The sequence below is a fragment of the Perca fluviatilis genome, chromosome 6, assembly GCF_010015445.1.
Source record: "Perca fluviatilis chromosome 6, GENO_Pfluv_1.0, whole genome shotgun sequence".
NCBI lineage: Eukaryota > Metazoa > Chordata > Actinopteri > Perciformes > Percidae > Perca > Perca fluviatilis.
This window is the reverse complement of record NC_053117.1, coordinates 32,260,820-32,282,797: the sequence shown is the minus strand read 5'-3', so window position 1 is coordinate 32,282,797 and position 21,978 is coordinate 32,260,820. Positions and strand designations below refer to the sequence as shown.

The 21,978-nt window shown below is 40.7% G+C and overlaps 1 protein-coding gene across 1 annotated transcript in view; it reads left to right on the top strand.

The window, feature by feature from the left end:
* Positions 1–240: 240 nt before the first annotated feature.
* The window catches only part of npffr2a (neuropeptide FF receptor 2a), a 36,398-nt gene continuing 14,660 nt past the window's right edge, over positions 241–21,978 (top strand). Inside the window, exons 1-3 of the mRNA XM_039804274.1 lie at positions 241–439; positions 10,790–11,124; positions 20,120–20,219. Coding sequence (XP_039660208.1) covers positions 10,797–11,124; positions 20,120–20,219 — 428 coding nt within the window. The 5' untranslated portion in view covers positions 241–439; positions 10,790–10,796. The remainder of the gene's footprint in view (positions 440–10,789; positions 11,125–20,119; positions 20,220–21,978) is intronic.

The window sequence follows — 21,978 nt, the reverse complement described above, 5'->3', positions numbered from 1 at the left end:
AAAATGTGCCGCAGCAGGTTGCGCGGCTCAGGCCATCTGTGACCTGTCCTCTCATAATCAGCTACACATTAGATCTTTTGTTTAATAGCAGATTTGACATTTCAGAGACAGCAGCTGCGAGAGATCAGGGGGGAAATCAGTCAACCCGTTCATCCCACCCCCTTCACTCCCGACGTCACCGCATCAAATACACGGACGGATCCGGCTGTAAATCCTCCTCTTGCGCTCTGAGCGGCTGGCTGAGCGCATCCTGTACACGAAGCGCTTCGCAGCGACGCACATGAAACCGGACTGGCGGACGGAGCTTAACTCTTTATTTTTTTCCATGCTCTGTTTGTTTTTCCTGTCTCTTTGATCCACGTATGTCTTAGTCGGAGTAAAGTGGACATTTTTTGCTTTTCTTTTCCTCGGAGAACAGCTTGATTTGAAATAAACCAAGGTAAGACAATGTAGTTTATTAGCGTTATTTACTGTCAAAACAGTGGATAATTGTCTGTGAAATTAATTTTTTTAAACTAATTTTCGAAGAGTGAATAGGACTCATTGCAGCCTAAGCTCGTTAAGTGCTTGTAATAGGTTATCAAGTCGCAGAGCTTTCGGGTCAGTAAGTAACTCAAGCTTTTCGGTACACGCACATCCTATTCTCTATCCTTCTGTCTGTCCAGCCAGTTTTGTCCGCGTTGATGCGCTGAACGCAATTTGGACACAGACACGTCTTTGTCCAGGAGTTGTCAGTCAGCGTGTTTGTGCGTCAGCTCCAGAAGTTTGCACCCTGAAGCGCAATGTGATGCGTAAAGTTCCCAGCAGTAACAGCAGCAACAATCGGAATGCAAACAGCCCTGGAAACCGTTCATTTTTCACCAGCCCATGTGAAGTGCAGCGACTGCTTTACGCGCAACGTTGGCACAAAATTAACATCCATAGGTATTTTCCTCCATCCACCGGCGCAGGTCCCGTTGGCTGTAGGCAGATGTGAATCATGAAAATTGTGCGTGAAATCCGTGGCGTAGCAGCAGGGGAGTCTGGGGGCATGAATAACATGAATAGAGTAAAAAAAAAATATGGTGGCTTTAAATAAAACAAATGTCTCGATCCGCTAACCTCTGACCCTGACCGGTTCCATTATGTGCCATGCAGAGCTCGAAGTGTTTTGAACTGAAGAAGCATGCTCAGTGTAGCCAATGCAGATATATATGTGTATTTGCAGTTCTTATTTTCTTATATGCAACAAAGGAAATTGACTGAAATATCAACAGCAGCTTAGAGTGAAAAACACAAAGATTATTAATTTTTGATTTATTTATAATGAGCAAAAAACGATACTTATCATCGGTAGCTTAAAATAAGTGGAAGCATACATGTGTAATGCTTTGTAGTGGTAGCAAGAAAAACCTAGTGAGGAGGACATGTGAATAGTGTCAAATTAATTAGATTGTAAAGTTGTAATTCAGTTATGGCTCAGATGATTGAAAGATGTTGAAAGGTATATGAGTCCAGGTTGATCGTTTGTATCAGTCTTAAAATAGATAAAAATAAAGTAAAATGAAAGCGATTACATTCACCAAAAACACAGAAAGTTATGAGAGCTGAAGAAACAGCAAGAGCTGCCACTCAAGCGGCTCCATCTGTAAGCTGCTTATATTAGTGAGACTGCAAGTAGTGTGACAACATCATCATTTAATTAAGGGACGCTTAATGACGTTAAACTGACAGGACTCTGTTGGTTTTATGACAATTAATGAACAGGCTATTATAGCTGGTTAATGAGGTTATACTGACAGGACGGTATGAGTTTTTTTAACATTAATATGAGTTCCCCCAGCCTGCCTATGGTCCCCCAGTGGCTAGAAATGGTGATAGGTATAAACCAAGTCCTGGGTATCCTGCTCTGTCTTTGAGAAAATGAAAGCTCAGATGGGCTGATCTGGAATCTGCTCCTTATGAGGTCATAAGGAGAAACATTACCTCCCCTTTCTCTGCTTTGCCTGCTCAGAGAATTTGGCCACCCCATGAGAAAGAGAGAGACATCATGGCTTGCAAACAAGCAAAGTGGCAGTTTGTCAAGGCCACACCCCCACCCTCCACCTTGTCCCCCCCTCTCTCCTCCTCATTAGCATTTAAAGCTACAGACACAGAAATGGCACGTCCTAAGGAAAGCTCATTGTGGGACTGGCTCTAGTGGCTGTATTTAATTGTATGTAATTTCGGGAAAGAGACTTCAGATAGAGTATAAGGGGACCACTGAGGCCTATATAAAAGCATCCAAAAAGCAGCATGCCATGGGACCTTTAACTTATGAAGTTATGATCAGTTTAAGTCTCTTTAAGGCCCTGACACACCAAGCCGTTGGTCAGCTATCGGTCCTAGTCTGTGTGGTGTGTCCCGCACCGTCGGCCTGTTTTCATCTGATTGGCTGTTCAGCTTGTAAACAAGAATGAGGAAAAAAAACAAACGACTGTGACAGGCACACCCAAGGCTCCTTTCATTTTTCATCTCATCTGATCAATCCAATACACATAGAGCGGGAACCGTAGGCTCTTTTCGGTACTGGCACTGCTAGAGCAAACGCTGTTTGTTGTGGGTATCATAACAAATGTATCCGATTTCCCCTGTTGAATGATGAATAGATTACCACCGCCTGCTGGTATGGGGAGTTAAGTACGTGGTACTTGGCCGTCGGCTGTAGTCTGTGTAGTGTGTTCCAGTGCTAATTTTTGGCCCAGAGAAAGGTGACGATGGCCGACGAGAGGCGACGCCACAGGTGGCCATCGTTGTTGGTAGTCGGTCGGCCGTCAGCTTGGTGTGTCAGGGCCTTTAGAGTTTATCCTGCACAGGTAAATCTCATAACATAAAATGTCATAACTGTGATATTTTGCACAACCTGGTTTCTTTCAACCATTTAATTGTTTGCATTTTAAGATAGCTTGATCACCTATTTTTACATATTGCAGTAATATGATATATAACATTTTTAATCATTTAATGAATCTGTTTGAAGATAATCTTAATCCAGATCACATATTTCCTCAGTGGTTATGGTAGCAGGTTCATATGATCTCTAACATATTGAGTTTACACGGCTCTTCCACCAATCCAACACCAGACTTATGCTGTTTATGAATGATACTCTGATCAAAAAAAAGGAATCCTGACTTAATCTGGACAGTTGTGCTGAAGTTTCAAAGCTTTCAGTTTGAGAACAAAGCACACAAAGCGAAGGCCACAAATTAGAGCTATTAAGTCTCCCGAGAACGTTATATCTGTAAGGGTGGAAAAAGCCTCTGAAACCACCCATAGACTGGATAATGATTTTAATTCAAATTCCAGAATTACCTAATTTCACTGCAGAGACTGACATTCTGAGAGAACAAGAACCACCACACCACAACGATGATTCCTCTCTGGTCAAACAATTCTAATAAAAATTCACTAGCTGTGGGTCCATCAGTGCACTGTGCAAGCAATTCAATTAATCTTATGAGTAAAAAATGGATAAGGAATCCATTTCTAATCTTTAGCAATCAATCAATTAGGACGACTGTGCTCTATGGTATGATGTAATTTGATTAAACTCATGATATGTCTGTACATTAATACAGAAACAGGATTTAGTTAGACTAAAAGCAGTAGCAGGAAGTAGTAATCAGGAAGATGTCATCTGAAACCATCAATCACCCCAGGTTCATCACGAGGTTTGAGATATCATATGTAGACCAAAAAGGAAGAGAAATGGGGTTGAATCCCACAATGTCTCACTCATCACATCCTAAAAAATCTAATCCAAAAAGAATATTGTGGATGTACCACATCATTGGGGTACGCACAAATCACATTTTAGAGTGGCACTAGTCTTCCATTCACTGTCTAAAATAACAGATAAAAAAAACTCATGCATCATGTGGCGTGTGGGCAAAATGTGCTCATCTTCAGGAAACCAGCACAACATAAAATTGTTTTTAGAGTATTTTTCTTCTATTAAGGTATTTTATGTAGAAGAAAGTCACAAAAGCATATTGCAATTCTGTGGCAACATTGTTCACAATGAATACTAAAAACATCTCTTTGTCAGGACCCATGTTTGTGGGGATTTCAGTCTCAGGCCCTATTAGATTACGTGCATTTTATAGATCTCATGTTGCTGCCCGTTGTCCATGCTTGCTGAGTTTCTAGGCAAGCGCAAGGGGAAAGTGAATAGCACCGAAAAACACAATGAACTTGTGTCTGCAAGATGCAGCGGGCTTGTTTGTTGTTTCAGAGAAAAGGGGCTGTGATCACCATCTTAGAAAGTGTATATGTTTAGTCATAAATAGGTGTACCTTCACCTCAGTCCTCCTTCAAAACAGTTCTGATCATTACTCATAAGTTCCAATACCTACAGAATACTAACATACTATTTAGTATGCCAGAAAACTGTTTAGTTTGTCTCAATACATTGTATTGTTGCTGATGTATTTTGCAGTATGCAAGCCAGCATGCTTTTTTGACATCTGACCCACAATCCTTTGCGCAGCATATATGAGCCAGAGTGTAAAAGTTCAAGGCTCTTTGTTAAAGCAATACTTGAGTAAAAGTACAAGTATCGTACTAGAAAAAGACTTTGGTAGAAGTGAAAGTTACCTTTTAGAATATTACTTAAGTAAACGTCTTAAAGTATCTGATATATACTGTACTTAAGTATCAAAAGTAATTTTCTGATATTTAATGTACTTAAGTATTTGAAGTAAAAGTAAAAGTTTTTTTATTTTTTTAAAGGTGCAATATGTAATATTGTATGTAATACTGGCAGCTAGCGGTTAAAATAGTTACTGCACTACCAATTCAAAATACTGGAGAGTCGTTTCCCCCGCCCCCTCCTGCCCAGACTCGAAGTTCACGGGGGTTGCCAGGCTGAGACCGCAGCATTCACAACAATGTTGCTAGATGCTTTTCTCACATAGCCAGACATTACTTCACAGCACAGCAGAGTAGCTAACGTTAGATGCTAGTCTCACATAGCCAGACATTACTCCACAGCACAGCGGAGTAGCTAACGTTGGTTATATGCTGGCTATATTGACAGTCATAAAAGCCCGTGCTCACGCGGAGCTCTGTAACCAACTGACAGACACACTTTTTCGGCTTAAAATTACAGTATGAACCGCTAAAAACACAACAACCTCGCCGTCCTCTCCACACGCCAGTCAGGCACACTTCCTCGGCTTAGAATTACAATAGGAACCGCTAAAAATACCACTAGCTACCTTGCAGACGGAACACACTTCATTGGCTTAGAATTACGGCAACAATCGCTAAACACACTGCAAACTCACAGTCCTCTCTTTCCAATTTACAGCCCCCCTCTCGTGGCTTAAAATAACTCACCGTTGTCGGCTCCAGCCGCTGAACTACACGTTGTAAACAGCCATGGCCCGCTTGCCTGGTCCTCCCGGTAACGTTAGCAGTTAACAGGGTTAGCATGGCGGCGTTAGCCAGGACCAGTCGGGATCACTTTATTGTACTGTCTAAGTTTTTTTTTGCGAGTAACCAATTCGGGTACTTTAGCTATATAATTCGATGTGAGTACACAAATGTTGAAATGACATAAAATACCCGTCCCTAGTGGCTGTGATAAATTAGCCTGAAGCTATGCTTACCTGTTCAGGAGGAAATAAGCCAATTCTGCATCCTTTTGGGATCTAAGCTGTCTCCATCTTTCAAATGCATCTCCAATATTTACCAGGGGGTTGTTACGTCTCTGGTCACGCAACTGTTAGAAACATGCGGTTTTCTTTTTTTTTTAGGTCGGGTAGAATCTATCTCCGTTGATCCTGTTCGTTTGTGTGCTGCTTTCATGGCTGTACTAGCGCGTTAGCGCTGTAGCGCGCGGTTTATCGTTTTACAGGTATATCTGGCAACCCGGCCTGGCTGTCAAACTGGGCCGTTGATAACAACACACAGATCAAAACATAAACAGAAATTCCGTCACGGAATGTAAATTTCAAAAAGAAAAAATACTGACATTAGCATTGTTGTCAGAAAAGATAGTATTTCAATTTAACATGTTTCCTTAATATCTGATGAGGCATTGGTGTCATTTTTGGATTTATTATAGTACAAATATTACATATTGGACCTTTAAAAAGCAAGCGGTTAGAACTTTTATTGTGGCTTTCTTATAGTAAAGCATAAAGCATATTCAGGGTTCCCATATCTTCTTAATCTCACTCATCAAATCAAAATCACATTCTTTTCTAGGACTTTTCAGGCACAATTCTCTTAAGTTCAAAGAACAAACAGCATATTTTTAGAGCTGACATCAATGTACAGAAACATTTCTTGAAAACACGGGTGTATGACGTTATCTTCACCACTACCCTGTTCACCAAGTTCACCACTATCGTCGGGGTGGTCGCAGGGCTCAACATAAAAAAAAATCCCAGAGTTTTGCTGGCCCCTTCTACATTTTTACTGGCCCTGAAAGAAATATCATATGTGTGATTGGAAAAGGACAAAAAAGCAGGAAAATATACGCCGCACCTATGCTTTAGAAAATGGTTCTAACCCAGATAGCCACTGCCACTGGATGTTGTGCCATTATTAGCAAAGCTAGACCAGGGGTCATCAACTACATTTTTCCAAGGGCCAGAATTTTTTTAAGCAGACACTCCAGGGGCTGGCCTTTCAAATAAAGAAAATAAAATTATACCTAATACCATCATCTTGTTTGATATTTTCACTTTCTTACTAAATTAATGCTATATATTTTGCTATTTTTTACATTAGTAAGCAAACCCCTAAAAACATGGAAAATCCATAATGATAACTAGATAGGCTACTTAACTAGAAAATGATCTCAGATTAGTCCTGTATGCCTAATTTGAAATAAGACAATTCTGTTGCTAAATAATACAACCGGCAACATCGTCAAGAATGAAGAACGTGTCATTCACGTGCATATTAAGTAGCCACATGTATTTGTTTTGGTCTTAAAATACTGTAACGAGCACCCCAGTGCTGCAGTGTTGAATAAGGAGGTGATGACTGGCTTGCAACTTCGGTGCATTTATTTAGGTAACACAGCTTAACTCAGGTCACTGTTGGCCGTGACCACGCCGTCCATTCAGACGCTAACAACAACCCGAACCCCCGCCCAGGCTCTTCCTCAACCCCCCAAAATCCCGCAAAAACTCGGGTTGTCTCGCGAGACAATCGCCACCCAAATAGGTCTGATATAACCACATTGACCTCTGCTGGTAACATTATTGCATAACACAAACATGTAAACATCTGCATAACTGATGAACTCATAATAACAGGGACACATTCACTCAGCTCATTACAATACATCCATAGGTTTACCGCTCCAGCGGAGAGGATGGCTCGTTTAGACAGCAGCTACGTTTACAAGAGTTTGTCCAAAGTTCAAGATTGGTTGCAAATTGAGACAAACAGTTGGACTACAAACTGACATCTTAGCTCGTTTGTAAAGTCGCTATTTGCAGAGTAGAGCTGTGTTTGCAGAGTAGAGCTGTGTTTGCACAGCGCGGTGGACGAGAGTGGACAGCGCAGACTGAAATATCGGTTTCTACGTGTTTCTGCCTGTAGGTACGTGGGTTATTGATAAGTATTGACTCTTTAATCATGGAGGTTTTATTGTAAGCTACCTACTTACAGTAACGAGTGTAGCTTTAGTTCATCTGCGCCATCGGCGGTAAATAATCCTTGGTAACGTTTCCAGTCAGTACATGTGCTGCGTGAAGTAACGCACACACCAGTGACTGTGGCTGCAACCAGCCCGACATACGTTTTTACTGGTCCCGGGTCATCGGGCCATTGCTTATGTCGAGCCTGGTCGTCTACGTTAACGGGAGGTCCTCCAGTAGGTGCTCATGCTTCCATGGCGGTTTCAGTTGTGCGTCCTCTTCCTCCTTTAGCAACAAACAAGCGCTGAAATAGAGCGCGCGGCGTGCGGAGCGTGCATAATGCAATCTAGGAGCAGTGATTCGCCAAACCTCCCTTATTGCAGTCGCACACATTTCTTCTAATTTTATTTTTTATTAACGAGTAACGAAGATGCTTAGTGGAAATATAACGGAGTAAAAATATACATTTTATCTAGGAAATGTAGTGGAGTAAAAGTGAAAGTTGACATAAATTTAAATAGCGAAGTAAAGTACAGATACGTGAAATTTCTACTTAAGTACAGTAACGAAGTATTTGTACTCCGTTACATTACAACACTGCACTTTGTTAGGGCAGCTACAGTAAATAATTGAAAAGGTATGTGATTTGGAACACAGCCATAGTCCCAGATACACAACACCCAACATAGACCACCAGGACACATCTGTGTTTCTATAAATAAGTCATTAAAACTGCTGAATTGGATTGGCAAATTAAAGACCTTTCAAAATCTATACTTCCTCAGTTCCTCCAATTAGCCCCAAATTTGCCCATTCATGTTTTATATTCACATTTGTTCAGCTCATCTGCACAAAGAAAGCAGCAGTTAGCCTATAGAGCACTTTACCAATTGTGAGGTTTGTCCCCGCCAGTGACGAGCAGACAAACTCCAGATAATGGCTTTTACTAAGAGGCATTTCTGTTGGCATAAATCATAAAGAAAGGGTTGTTAAACGGTCAGAAAAGGTGACATGGATAATGAAGTAAATATGTTAAAGTGCCCATATTATGAAAAAAACACATTTTCTGGGATTTGGGGTGTTCTTTTGTGTCTCTGGTGCTTCCACACAGCATGCTAACGTTAGCATGCTACGTCGCATGCTACGTCGTTCTCAATAGCAAAGCACTGCTACAACACACACAAGTTCACCATAATCTACAAAAGAACTACTTACATGTGCGCCCTCATTTAGAAGTCTCCCAGCTAATCCTGCCTTGTAACTGACCAAAGTTGGAGAAACAGGCTTTCTTTTACTGTCTCTAGAGTTAGCTAGCTGACATGCTCTACATCTGAGCTACTGCGCATGTGCGAGTGCAATCAAAGATAGTACAGAAGAAGAAGAAGAAAAGAGGTCTCACTCTGTAGCTAAAACAGAAACCAGGTGAAAAGAGGATCTGCAGCAGTGAGAGAGAGCTGTGCAGTACAACAAAAATATGGTGTTTTTTGATAATTAAACCATGTAAACCTATTCTGGTACAACCTTAAAATACAGTTATTAACCTGAAAATGAGCATAATATGGGCGCTTTAAGGCACAAACGTGCAAGTTCTGCTATTGTCCCCAAGCTTTTCCACGTAAATAATAATTACACGCAGTTATAATCAGACAAAATGAGCATTAATAATCACTACAGCTACACTTTTTGATGCAAATCGCTACTATATACTTTCAGAGTGATTTACTGTCACAGCTTTTGCTGTTGACTTGGGAGGAAAAGAAACCACATTACATTGTGCACCCCAGAATCAGCTGTTAGGGACAGAGATGTTTTGCATTTCTGGATCCATTTTGTTGTCCACTTGTAAACAACAGTTATTTTTTCAGTTTCTCACAAAATGTCAGTTTCCAGTGGAGTTACAATGGAGTGAGACAACAGAAGATGTTTACAAGGACTACAGACAATACCGTCAAAAAAAAAATGCATGCAAAGAGCATTTTAAGATTTATGAATAAGCATTATTCTCTCTCTGCTGTCATTTTGGGGAATTTAGAAAATATAAACTTAAGTAAAGTACAAGACGGCGGCTGAGGGTTAATAGGCACGCCAATAGTGTCTGATTTCCATTAGTCTACGTGTATCCTTGACGTTCCACTTCTGGGATTTCTTCGTTGCCGCTGGAAAATCCGCTGGATTTCAGGATTTCACTCATTTAGGCCTGATATCTGTTGCCTTGGGGTTCCTTTATGTTGGCATTTTAAACTCTGGTCGAATTTACGAGGACTATGATTAACCTTTTCTCAGATCTCTGCAGGGTAAATCCAGACAGCTAGCTAGACTATCTGTCCAATTTAAGTTTTCTGTTGCATGACTAAAACAACTTTTAAACTCACACCCAATGTCCCACCCAAACAAGTACACAAAACAAGTTCCTTCTGAGCCTATTTTGCAGCGGCACCGCTTTTCTCCGGTGCCTAGCACCACCCAAGACTATTGTGATTGGTTTAAAGAAATGCCAATAAACCAGAGCACATTTTCCTCCCATCCCCGAATGCTATGTGGAGTAGCCAGACTCTCCTCCAGCGCACTTTGGATTAGGGTCTGGCAAAGCGAGACTAGATTTCGATATATACATAAGAGCTGGTGATACAATGAATTATGCACACTACATTAATGGAAACGATGGGACTATGTCATACATGTGCTGTAACTAAAATTAGCTGCACTACTCAATATTTTAGTTATTTTCATTTTTAATACTAGCAATGAGCCAAATGACAACATGTAATGTGAAAGAGGTAGTAGCTCATGGTGACGAAAGAGTTCTCCCGACTCTGCAGATCAACCTTATAATAAAGGTGATATGTCAGTTTTGTTTCTGCAGCTCAATCTATACTATCAGTTTAAACCTTTGTTCATGTAATTAATGTAACCTTGCAAAACATAGAACACATACTAAGCTATTCGGCAATGGTGTATAGCTTCCATTATTTTATGTAATTTAAGTTTTTTCTAGCATGAATGCAGAAAATGCATTATTGTTAAATTTTCAAAAGGTCTTTTAATGGGATTTAAGTCTAAGCATTTTTAAAAATCTCATCTGTTCAATAAGTTCCCATTCTTTGAAATTGCACTAGAAAGTGGGCTGGTTCAGTGGTAAAATCATCTACTCGTCCTTTATTTTTCAGATTTAAAATGAACGAAGGACTTGAGAACAACTTGACTCAACTGCATGACAACTGGACATTTTACAACTCCTCCGTGGAGTATGTCATACCCAGGAGCAACATCACCTATGTTGGATTTTACCTGCATCAACCATCCACAGCAGCCATCTTCATTGTGTCCTACCTGCTGATCTTCCTCGTGTGCATGGTGGGAAATGGAGTGGTGTGTTTCATTGTGATAAGGAGCAAAAACATGCGGACTGTCACCAACTTGTTCATCTTAAACCTTGCTGTGAGTGACCTCCTGGTTGGGATTTTCTGCATGCCCACAACACTTCTTGACAACATAATTACAGGTGAGCAGGGCAGTAATGTGAAGCTTTCATCGTGTTGCTGTTGTTGTGTTTAACAAGCTGGCTGCATGGTCATATAGGTCAGTGGTTCCCAACCTTTTTCCTTGGCGCCCCCCCCTACTCATGTCTAAGAAAAGCTGTGCCCCCCCGAAACCGAAGTTGAGGTAACTCTCGAGATAGAGCCTTACTTTCTTTTTTGATACAGAGGAGTTATCAGCACTGTTACATTTCTCTGCCATGTTTCATTCATAAAATAGTGATGCCGTGGCGTCAGGAAAAACGAGGATACAACAAAATATATAGTTTTCATACAGACTTTTGTATACATTATATATTCTAGTGTATTATCATAATTTGTTTAGCATGTGCAAATATTTTTTTTTACCTCAACCTCAAACCAGATAAAGACTTGCGCCCCCCCTGTGATCTCTGTCGCCCCCCCTGGGGGTGCTCGGACCCCAGGTTGGGAACCACTGATATAGGTAATGCAGTTGGTCATTTTAACACTTTCCAGACTGAAATATCTTAACTACAACTATTTGATGGATTGCTGTGAATTTAGGAAGGGGCATTTATGCTCTGACTTTGACTTTAATCCAATCTAGTGCCACCAACAGGCCAAATCTCCCAATAATTAGTCTGATGACAGGATATCTCAAAAAACTGTAACCCAATCTCAACAACTTTTAGGAGAATTTCCATAAACTTTGGTTAAGACATTCATGGTACCCAGAAAGATGAATCCTAATGACTGGTGATCCCTTACTTTTCCTCTAGCGTCACCAGCAGGCTGACATATTGAGGGAAATGTCTCAGCAACTATTGGATGAATTACTATTAAATGTGGTACAGACATTTAAGTTAACTTCAGGATGTATTGTAACAACTTTGTCGATACCCTGACTTTTGATCTTGCGCTAAAAACAGGTCAAACTTTACACTTGTCAAACACTTTAGTTAATGAAAGGATACCTCATAAACAAATTACTTGATTGCTGTCAGTCTCAGGTACAGTTTAATATTAAGATGTAAGGGCCAACGTACTACACAGGTCTATTTTGACATGTTTTGCCCCACTAGTTCTAAAGATCGATGCGGAAAAATAATATCTCCATTTTTCCTCCAATTGACAATTTAGCTTTTGGATGTGTCATGATGCATCACAGCTTCACAGGGCTGATAGTCCTGTTAATCCTTTGATTGACCTTGTTCCCTAATCCCTAACCACTGATTGTATTTAATTCTCTGCAAGACTGCTTTTGTTTTTTAGTTTAGACTTGCATTAATGTGGACTACTAAGAGGTACTTTGAGGTCATCCCAGGCAACATGAGTCTTGAGGCGATCCTAGAATGAACTATTGTTTTCTTGACAGCCTGTGTTGATCAAAAGTGAAGAAGGCTCATAGGAGTTGAAATTGTCATGGCGAAGTCAGGCAGACTTCCCTGCGTGCATGAATAAGACCAGGGCATTTTTACACATTGGGCTGATTAGACTTGACAGTTGGCTTTTTATGATACAAATCTCACAGGAGCGAGAGATTGTGGCTGAGAGTTTAGATTTTTCATATAGATTGCAGAAGCTGCAATGACTTAATTTTATCAGTTTTAAAACAAACAATTAAAAACCAGACATAATAATTCCGAAAGATGCAAGTTTTCTCTCAACTTACTAAAATCAAGATCATTAATTTTACAAAAATCAATAAACCTGGAACCTCCTAAAAGGCATTCAAATTTGGATCTAATTTAGTGTGAAGAGTCAGCTTGAAAATACAAAAAAAAAAAAGCCGGCGAGCACGTCTCTTTTATTAAATGTCAATTGAATGACAAAAGAATGCTCTGAGCAATCACAGTTTATTCTTTTGTTATTCAGTGACTGTGGATCAACTCAGCCTAGATCCACACATACATATTTGTTGTAAAACCTTTTTTAAACATTTGCCAAGTTTACGCCTGGCAGTCTCAATTCTCTGGCATTTCCGAACACCTAAAATGTTTGTAGTATGTAGTATGTTTTTAAGTTTGGAAACGCTGCTGACAGTTTTAGTTTGAAAACTACAAGGTTGCAGTTTAATCTGGACAGTCAGAAACGGAGAGCTTTTAAAATAATGACGCAGACAACCACATTCGCTCCCTGACTGGATCTTATCAGTCCATATGCAGCCTGTTCTCATGAACCATACGTTCGAAAAGCTACGAAAAGATAAGCATTGTAATAATGATTCCTTTTTTTTTTTTTTGCTGGGCGCACCGCATTGACTGCTGCTGTATAAGAACACGGCTGGCTGCATAGGGAGGTGTTCAGGGTAATGGGAATTCTTTGGTAGTGTATTTTCTTTTGTGGGATTTTTTTTGGGGGGGGCATTTTTAGGCCTTTATTTTCACAGGACAGATGAAGACATGAAAGGGGAGAGAGAGGGGGAATGACATGCAGCAAAGGGCCGCAGGTCGGAGTCTAACCCGCGGCCGCTGCATTGAGGAGTAAACCTCTATATGTGTGCGCCTGCTCTACCAACTGAGCTAACCCGGCCACCTTTGGGAGTGTTTTAATACAAACCACAAACTTTTTCCTAAACTTAACTAGTCGTTTCCATGCCTAAATTTAACTTTCGTCGCAGCATAATACTCACTTTTCTTGCCTAAACTAAACTGTAATCTCTGCCGAAATGACCGGCAGCTCGCAGTGTTCTGTACCCGGCTCACAGTCACCTATTTTTGGGTAACTGAACCACCACATTTTACGTTTATTTCACACGTCATCAATGTATCATCAAACTACTATCAACTACCGCTGAGCTGACGGAGCACCATGCGGAGCACCGTAGCTGGTGCAGAGCTCTGTAGCGGCTAAACACATCTACTAACTGCTGCTGATACAACGAGCTGTGACGGAGGTCTGTAGCCTGCGTTACGAAGCTCTGTAGTGGCTTAAACAGCTTGCAACTGCTACTCTGTAGCAAGGAGCTCTGTAGCCGATGTCACGTGACCAGCCGGCATCATACGAAACCGTTCATGAGAATGCGTTGCCATATGTGTCCTTCCCTGATTCGTCACGCCCCTATCATGTGATGTGAGGTGCGATTATTCGGGGGGATTTCCCCCTTTCTGGTCTATATATCCCTGCCTCTGCTGAATTACTTTTCATCCACCGGCTTGAAAGTGCTGTATTTTATGTTGACAACACATGCTATTTAATTTTGAAATTATTTTCCTTTGAATATTGAAGTTCATAAATAAGTGTTTTAACATGGCTGGTCAACTGGTACTATCTATGGTATTAGAAGAGGGATTCAATTCTTGCATGTTTTTTGTTGTTGTGCATGATCAAAAAACATCCCCCCCTCAGCTTTTTTCACAAATTGCACCCTGGCCCTTTTCCGGAAGAAAACAAACATCAGCCTTGACTACTGGTGGTTAATTCAACGTGGACAACAAATAACAGCCTTTTCTGATCTTGTTGTTGATGCTAGCAGCTGTTGTGCAGTTAAATTCAGCATTTTATAATACTACTACTGCCTACATGCACAGTGGCAAGCTATTATTGGAGTGATTTGTGACCATTCCTGTGTCAAACCCTGTTTTAAAATGAAAATGTAGTGTGGATGTAGTTTAAATCGCGTTATTCACCTCCAGAGATTACTTTATTGTGGGTATAATGAATAAATAGATAACACTACAACAAATTATACATCTAATGCCTCTAAACAAGATAAATCACATTTAAAATGATGTACTTTACTCCTGTTTTACCTGTCTGTCTCTTTCACACCACCTACCAGGGTTAGGCTAGAGTTGTCTGATTAGGGTTCAACCCTCCTTTTGGAAATTCAAACCAAGCCAGTCAACATGGGTATATCCCTGGTCATGACAAATCAGAGATCAGCTGGGTCAACGCGGGAGAAATGCATAACAATTACCAAAGGTGCTAGAAATGGGCGGGGCTTTACACGTCATGTTCAGTGAACAGCTAACATCACATACTCCAGGCCATCTATATACCAGCATAACTAAGGTTTTTGCAGCTACTTGTACAGTAGGGAGAGAAAAATAAAGCGGATTTTGTGATTGTTTCGCAGTGATTATGTTCTAAAGCACAGATACATAACCATCAAACACTCCTCAGATGATTTTGTGCAGACTGATTTCTCCTCATATTTATTGCAACAGCTGGAAAAGGAAGTAGGTTAGTATAGTATCGATTTTTAGGATGAGGGGAGAACATTTCTCTTTGTTTGATTTTATTAAAAGTAAAATGGGGCTTTGCTGTCGGCTTTACCACTGATTTTTTTTTTCAAAAGACAGAGAGAAAAAAGAAAGATTCACGCTCCCCAGCAGTCGCACTGAACTGCAGTCTGCACATGGGTGTCTAGTGCCTGAGAGAGGGAGTAAGAGCGGTGCTGAGAGAATGAAACAAAACTTATTTTCATACGTCAACACAGGACACCAACATTTTTCATCCTGCCTCCTGAACATTGGTTGTTTTCACATTTATTTGCTGAAGGTTTTTAGTGCTCACCTTAAATCTATAATACATCTACGTTTTGAAATACATAACATTTGCTTGTGTCCACACTACTTTGGCGTTTTGGAGCCCTCAAAACTGAGTTGTTTGGAAACCTTCTGTACTAGCCTGACAAGCCAGACCCACATCAAGATGTTGGGTCTGGGAACTCACCATTGACAGAGCTCAATCCGAGGGGCGGGATAAACGGTTATCTTTCAAATTCCCTCTGCACGTGATAGGATAGTGCTTCAAAAAGGCAGAGCAACGAAGAAGGTAGCGAAGCTAGTTGGTAGATTAAACTTTTGCCGTATCCGGTCGGCTAAACTCCGAACACATCTTCCTTTTTTAGAGGAAGAATGATTTCTGTGCCGTTCTTTGTTCTTTTCTCAAAGAAAAGCTTAACTCCAAGTCTTCCAGAACACTGCTGTTCCCAGCAGCAGCAGCAGCCATAAGCCCCGCCCACAGACTCTATACACAATGTGATTGGCCTGACCAGAGTTTGGTTTTTCCAGCTCCCAGGCCAACGGAGAGTGCCTAGACCCCCCTGGCTGCAAATAAAATTTGCTGCCGCTAGGGTGCGTCTAAATTTCTAGGCTACTGCTGTACTGTTTTTGTTTGAAAAAATATGCACAGCATGACAAGAATGGCACACAGCAAACCAGAAACAAGAAAAACTTAAGGTCCCAATGTAGATTTCTTGTACTTGTGTTCGACCTTCACTGTGTAGAATGATTTTTGTGCAGAGTTTTCAAGGTTCTCTGTGCTCACCTATATCACAGTTTAGGGATGATTTTGTGAGGCCACAGCTAGTTTGGAAGCCAATCAGAGTCCACTATGAAATGTACACATTGTGTGATGTGGAAACTTGACACTTCTAGCGCACGCACAAAGAGAAACATCAACGGAAACATCTCGTATCCAGTAGTTAAACTTTTTATATTAAAACGTGCTTTGAGAAGATCTTTTAAAGGAACATTCAAAGCTTCACCAAATTGCTATTTACTGTAGTCTATTGGAGGGTAATTTGCTTCTCATTTTGTCCACTCAACTATGTTATGTGGCATATCCTAGTGGCGACATTACAGGAGGGGGAGGGAGAGCAACCACAAGTCATTCTAGTTGACTGGCATTCAACAGATATGGAAGTATTTTTCCTACAGCTGATCATCCAACCAAACTGAGCAACGAGGGAAGAAAGGAGTAGACCAAGAAGCTGAGGGAAGAGCCTGCTGGAAGCACAGCAGTCAGAGGAGCACTTATCAGATCTAAACAGAGTGGGCGTAGCAGAGAAAGTGACACCTGGATATAAAGGGTAAAGTCACAGAGATGAAAATTGAACTCAGTCAGCTGTAACATGAAGCACAGTATCAACCAGCCAATGGGCAGAGCCCATCACAGTCTACCAGAAAGCTTTGTGATGACAGCCTCATGCTGTGCAATGCATTTTAACAGCAGGGAATGGGACACTCAGACAGTCAATGACATCTGACCGGGCGATGAATCAGACTCTAATAGGACAGTGAGGCCGAGTGTATACAGCTGAACACTGCACACCAGTCGGAGGGACAAGTGTTGGTTCAAAATACATTTTATAGACTTCAGGGCCTCCAAAAAAAAAATTTTGTTGAGAAAAACTCACGATGAGATATAGTTACTTAGAGCATTATGTGCTGCTTTCTGTCACTTTGTTTAGCTGCAGTGTGAATATGAGCCTCTTGTTTGGCCCCTGAATGCTCTGTTAAGACTGGACAACAAGCAATCTGAGCATTGTCTCTCAAAGAAAGCTTTTATCTTCTGCAACATCAGGATGTTTCCAGCGCAAAATGCTTTAATGGACCATAACGGGGTTTTGTCATCTGCATCAATGCTTATTGGCCAATTGCAATTACCTCATAACAGAAGAAACACAAGGAGATGAAAGCGACAATGTCACCCAAATGTGTTCTTCGTATTACCTCAACAACCAATCAATTTGCTTTTAAGGATATTGCGGATAATGGGACTGCATTATCACACTTGCGTAACTTCTGCAGCTTAATAAATAACACATGCGTTGTATTAGTGTCACATTAACTTAGTATTTAAAACCTTTTGCATGTTTCTATGGATATAAATTTAACAACTGAATTGTTTTTGGAAATCAATTAGGGTCTAATGTGTGTAATATTAATAGTGTTCTTGAAAACAAAAAAGCAGATAGTAGAGTTGGTTGGTAGGCAGTTCAAGATCCTTCAGAGCCTTACCCGCAATTTCCACCAACTGCTGTGGATCGGCTCCGCTGCGTGTCGGCTGCGTCCTCCGCCGTCCTTCAGTACCCACCAGGTCTGGATTTGTTGCGGAACGGCTGCGGCCACGACTGACAGCTGAAGTCACAAGGACCCACGAGATTGCGAATTCACGTATGATTGCGATTCACGCGATATAACAGGATGTAGATTCTATAAACAGAACCACAAAACCAACAACAGCTTGTTTCCATCCAGAGGAGTACAGGGGAAACAACTCTGTGCTGACCTGCTGAAATATGATCCGCCGTGAGCACGGTGTATTTTATTTTGAAAATTAACCGGATGGTTTATTTTGTTTCTGTGCTCGACTCCCTGTCCCGCACAATCTGCCCTGTGCTCAATTGCTGCGGAACTGTCCGGCGTCCGGCCAAAATAGAAGCTCTGCGTATCTGCTCTGGAGGGCTGTGGATAGGCAGTGTTAATTAGTGGTTTCTATACTAAAGACGTTTTGTAAAGGAGTCTGGCACTGCTGCATATTCCTTAAAAAAAGTATAATAAAAAATGAAGGAGCCGCCATTTCAGTTAATTATTACATGCATCATCCCATCAAACAGAACAAAGATCAGGACGTCTTGTGGAGATGGGAGTGTGAAAAACATTCCTATAACAAGCAGACTGGGCTACACTCTTTGCTGTGTTGATCACAGAGACACTTGACATGTATACAGGGAGAACTGGCATAACCCGCATATTCAGCTCTGTGCATGTAAGTTTCAAGAGTTGAGCTTGATCGCAATGCATCAACATAATTTATAAACTGTAAAATCCTGTTGAGGAAATGCCAACACACTTTAAAATCAGACCAATCTATCACTGGAAACTCGGATATGGTTTCTTCTGCCTTTAAGTCTCTTGGTCATCTGTAATCTGACTGGACATGCTTTGAAATGTCAGCAAAAACCAGGGTTAAAGTTTAAATTATTGTAATTTAAATGCAGAGCAGGGCAGTGTAACATCAGGGCAGAGTAAACAACAAGTAGTGCTGCCACAAGCTTCAGAATTGTCACTCTCGAAACTCAATCCGACATGTAGCAATTCTTCCACTGTGTAGACAACGCCGATTGATCGTAAACTTAAAGGGTATTTGCAGTTACATGTTTGTCTTCTTAAGGGGCTTAAATGTTTTAGGGACAAACTACATAGTAAAAAGACAACTGCACTAATGGCTACTTATTACCTCTACCAAGGAGGTTATGCTTTTGATGCGGTTTGTTTGATTACGGAAAAACTACTGCCCGATTTTCATGAAACTTGGTGGGAAGGTGTAGCATGAGCCAAGGAAGAAAACATTCAATTTTGTAGCAGATCCGAATCATGGGCGGATACACAATTTTTTTTTTCGTACTTTCGTGAACATTGCGAGTTAGGGCATTTTGCCTTGGCGGAGGTCTGCGTTGTCTGAGTACACTTCTAGTTTATTGTATGTTCAATCTGGTCTTTTAATATCAGTGAAATCAAACCACTAGAAAATATGTTCTAGGCAAACAACATCTTTTGCAAACCAAAACAATGCTGTATTATCAGATGATATGAAATGTGGATAATTTAATTTTATGAAACGTCTTAACTTGCTGAGAAGAACTTTTTCCATCTCTATAAACATCTCTAATTCTGATTGGCACCTGTTGCCCACAAAACCCTCCCTTTAAAAGGGGTACTCCAACAAGTGTATTGTCATGAATTTGTGGGACTCTTGAGACAAATTCAAATAAGAATGGTCCAAGTCGAAGCAGCAGCAAAGGCTGAGATTCAGATTTCTAGTACCCAGTATCAAGCTCCAAAAATGTTTCAATTAATTTGTACCTCACTTATACAATTAACCACTGCAGTGACCCCCGAAAGCTTTAAATCCTCATTCAACCTTTGTAATATAAGCATATGACAATTAAGCACGAGTACGGGTTACAGAAGCCAGAGGTTATCCTGATGACAGTCTGCAGACTGATTATTTGAAGTCAGCCACAATAAGACACTGACACTGTAAGCATCTCTAGTCACCAGCAGTCCTGAATAAGTACAAATAAAAAAGGAATTGTCCCCCCTGATGAATACACATAGATAGGATATTATGGCTATCGCTTCCGCTCCCCTGTACTCTGATTTGATTGGGTATGTGAATTAGTTTGACATTATACATGAACAGCTGGTCTGTCCTGAGGCGTTGTCATAGAGGTACATCAGCTGAATGCATCTTTCTTGTCAACAGGATGGCCTTTTGGAAGCCTGGTCTGCAAAATGAGCGGCATGGTTCAAGGGATCTCCGTGTCAGCATCGGTCTTCACTCTGGTTGCTATTGCTGTTGACAGGTACAGTGACTGTATTTTACTACTACTGCTGCATATTATATAACAGTACATTTTCTTTTTCCAGCACCTTTCACACTTGAATTACAGCACTGTTTTATGTGAACAAAACCGAACAAACTGTGAAAAAAACTATGATTACACAAACCTCCACAATGGCTGCACAATCCTATTAGTTTATATTCTAAACTCAAGGTTCACTGGAGCTTTCTGTATCTCAAAGCCTTCTTTTGTGAGTGGAAGATATGGTTGAAAGCTCCAGAAAAAAAAAATAGAAGGTGATTTGGCAGGGTGAAGCTAACTCTGCCAAACAAACAGCCCTACCTTTATTCACATTTTCCCACCTATGGTGTTAAATCCCAAATGCTTCCTCACATTACGTCATGGTAAAGTGAAGTGACAGTTTGGTGTCATAATTATCTGTAGCACAGTTTTCTCTACTGCGTGTTAGCAAAAAGAACAGGGCGTGCATTCGGTCAGATGGACGGTGCATTTTTGGAACAACCCCTGCCGGAATACACGCCATGGCCTTATGTGCTTATACACTGATCATTTTTAATTAATTATAGACAAAATATGAGATTTTTTTTACCATGTTCAAACTATATTTTGAATAAAGTCACAGTCCAGTATGCCAACCTTGAGTTTAGGATATTTTATTACAGATATGTGTTCCAGAGGTCATAAGTGAACATCATTGCTCATGATGTGTTATTTTGATATTTATCTGACTCCAGATCTGCATTAAAATAGAGATTTCTTTTTACACTTAAAAAAGGTTTAATACACAACTGCAACTTCCAGTGACGAAAAGTTAACCCAATGCTGAAGTACCCTAAACCTTTTTTCAAATTTCCAGCAGGGGGCAACTCCACTGCCTCCAAAAAGAAGTCTGTTTCTATAGAAGTCTATGAGAAAATGAGCCTACTTCTCACTTGATATATTACCTCAGTCAACATTTTTCTAACAAATTTATGGTTGCTAGTTTCAAGCCTTTGTCAATACAGCATGACATTTTGTAAATATGGTACTATTTATTTAAAAAAAGACGATGAAGCAGGGGGTGCTTTAGGGCATGGTGACACACCGACCTGTCAATCATCAAAGAGGCCTAGTGATGCTAACCATGGACCTGTGTAAATTAAAATAGCCGTGAACTTGTTCCTTCTCCATGTTTTCATCTTAAACTTTGACCCTCTCGCTGTGTGCTTTCACTTCATCAAAGTGAACTGAAACATTTTGGTTGCCTAAAATTATGTTGTTTTGCGTTCGGTAGCACCTTGTCAATCAAAGCTAGTTAGCTAGCGCTAACGGGTAACTTAAGTAGGGTGACCAGATTTCCCGGAACTAAAACCGGGACACTTTGCGCGTGACCGTAGTTCTCGTGCACGCGCACGCCTTTCAATGTGAACATGTGCCAGCCCAGGTTAGACGCAGACAGATTAGACACAATTTTGCCAACAGCACACGTAGGCCTACTGCTCACAACATAATGGGGTATCTCAGTTAATATTCATGAATTGTCTTGGTATGTAGCCTACATGTCTAAGAAATAATATTAAAAGACATTGAGTGAGTTTCGTGTGCGACCAACTTTATTTTTCAGAATTAAAGCATTCATTTGGAAAATGCACCCTTTATGAAAAGGTATTTTTCATTGCATGGCACGAAACAAATTATTTGGAACTGTTGCCACAGGCTTGAACTACTGTAAAGTTATGGTAACACTTTACGGTAAGGGTACATGAATTATGAATTCATG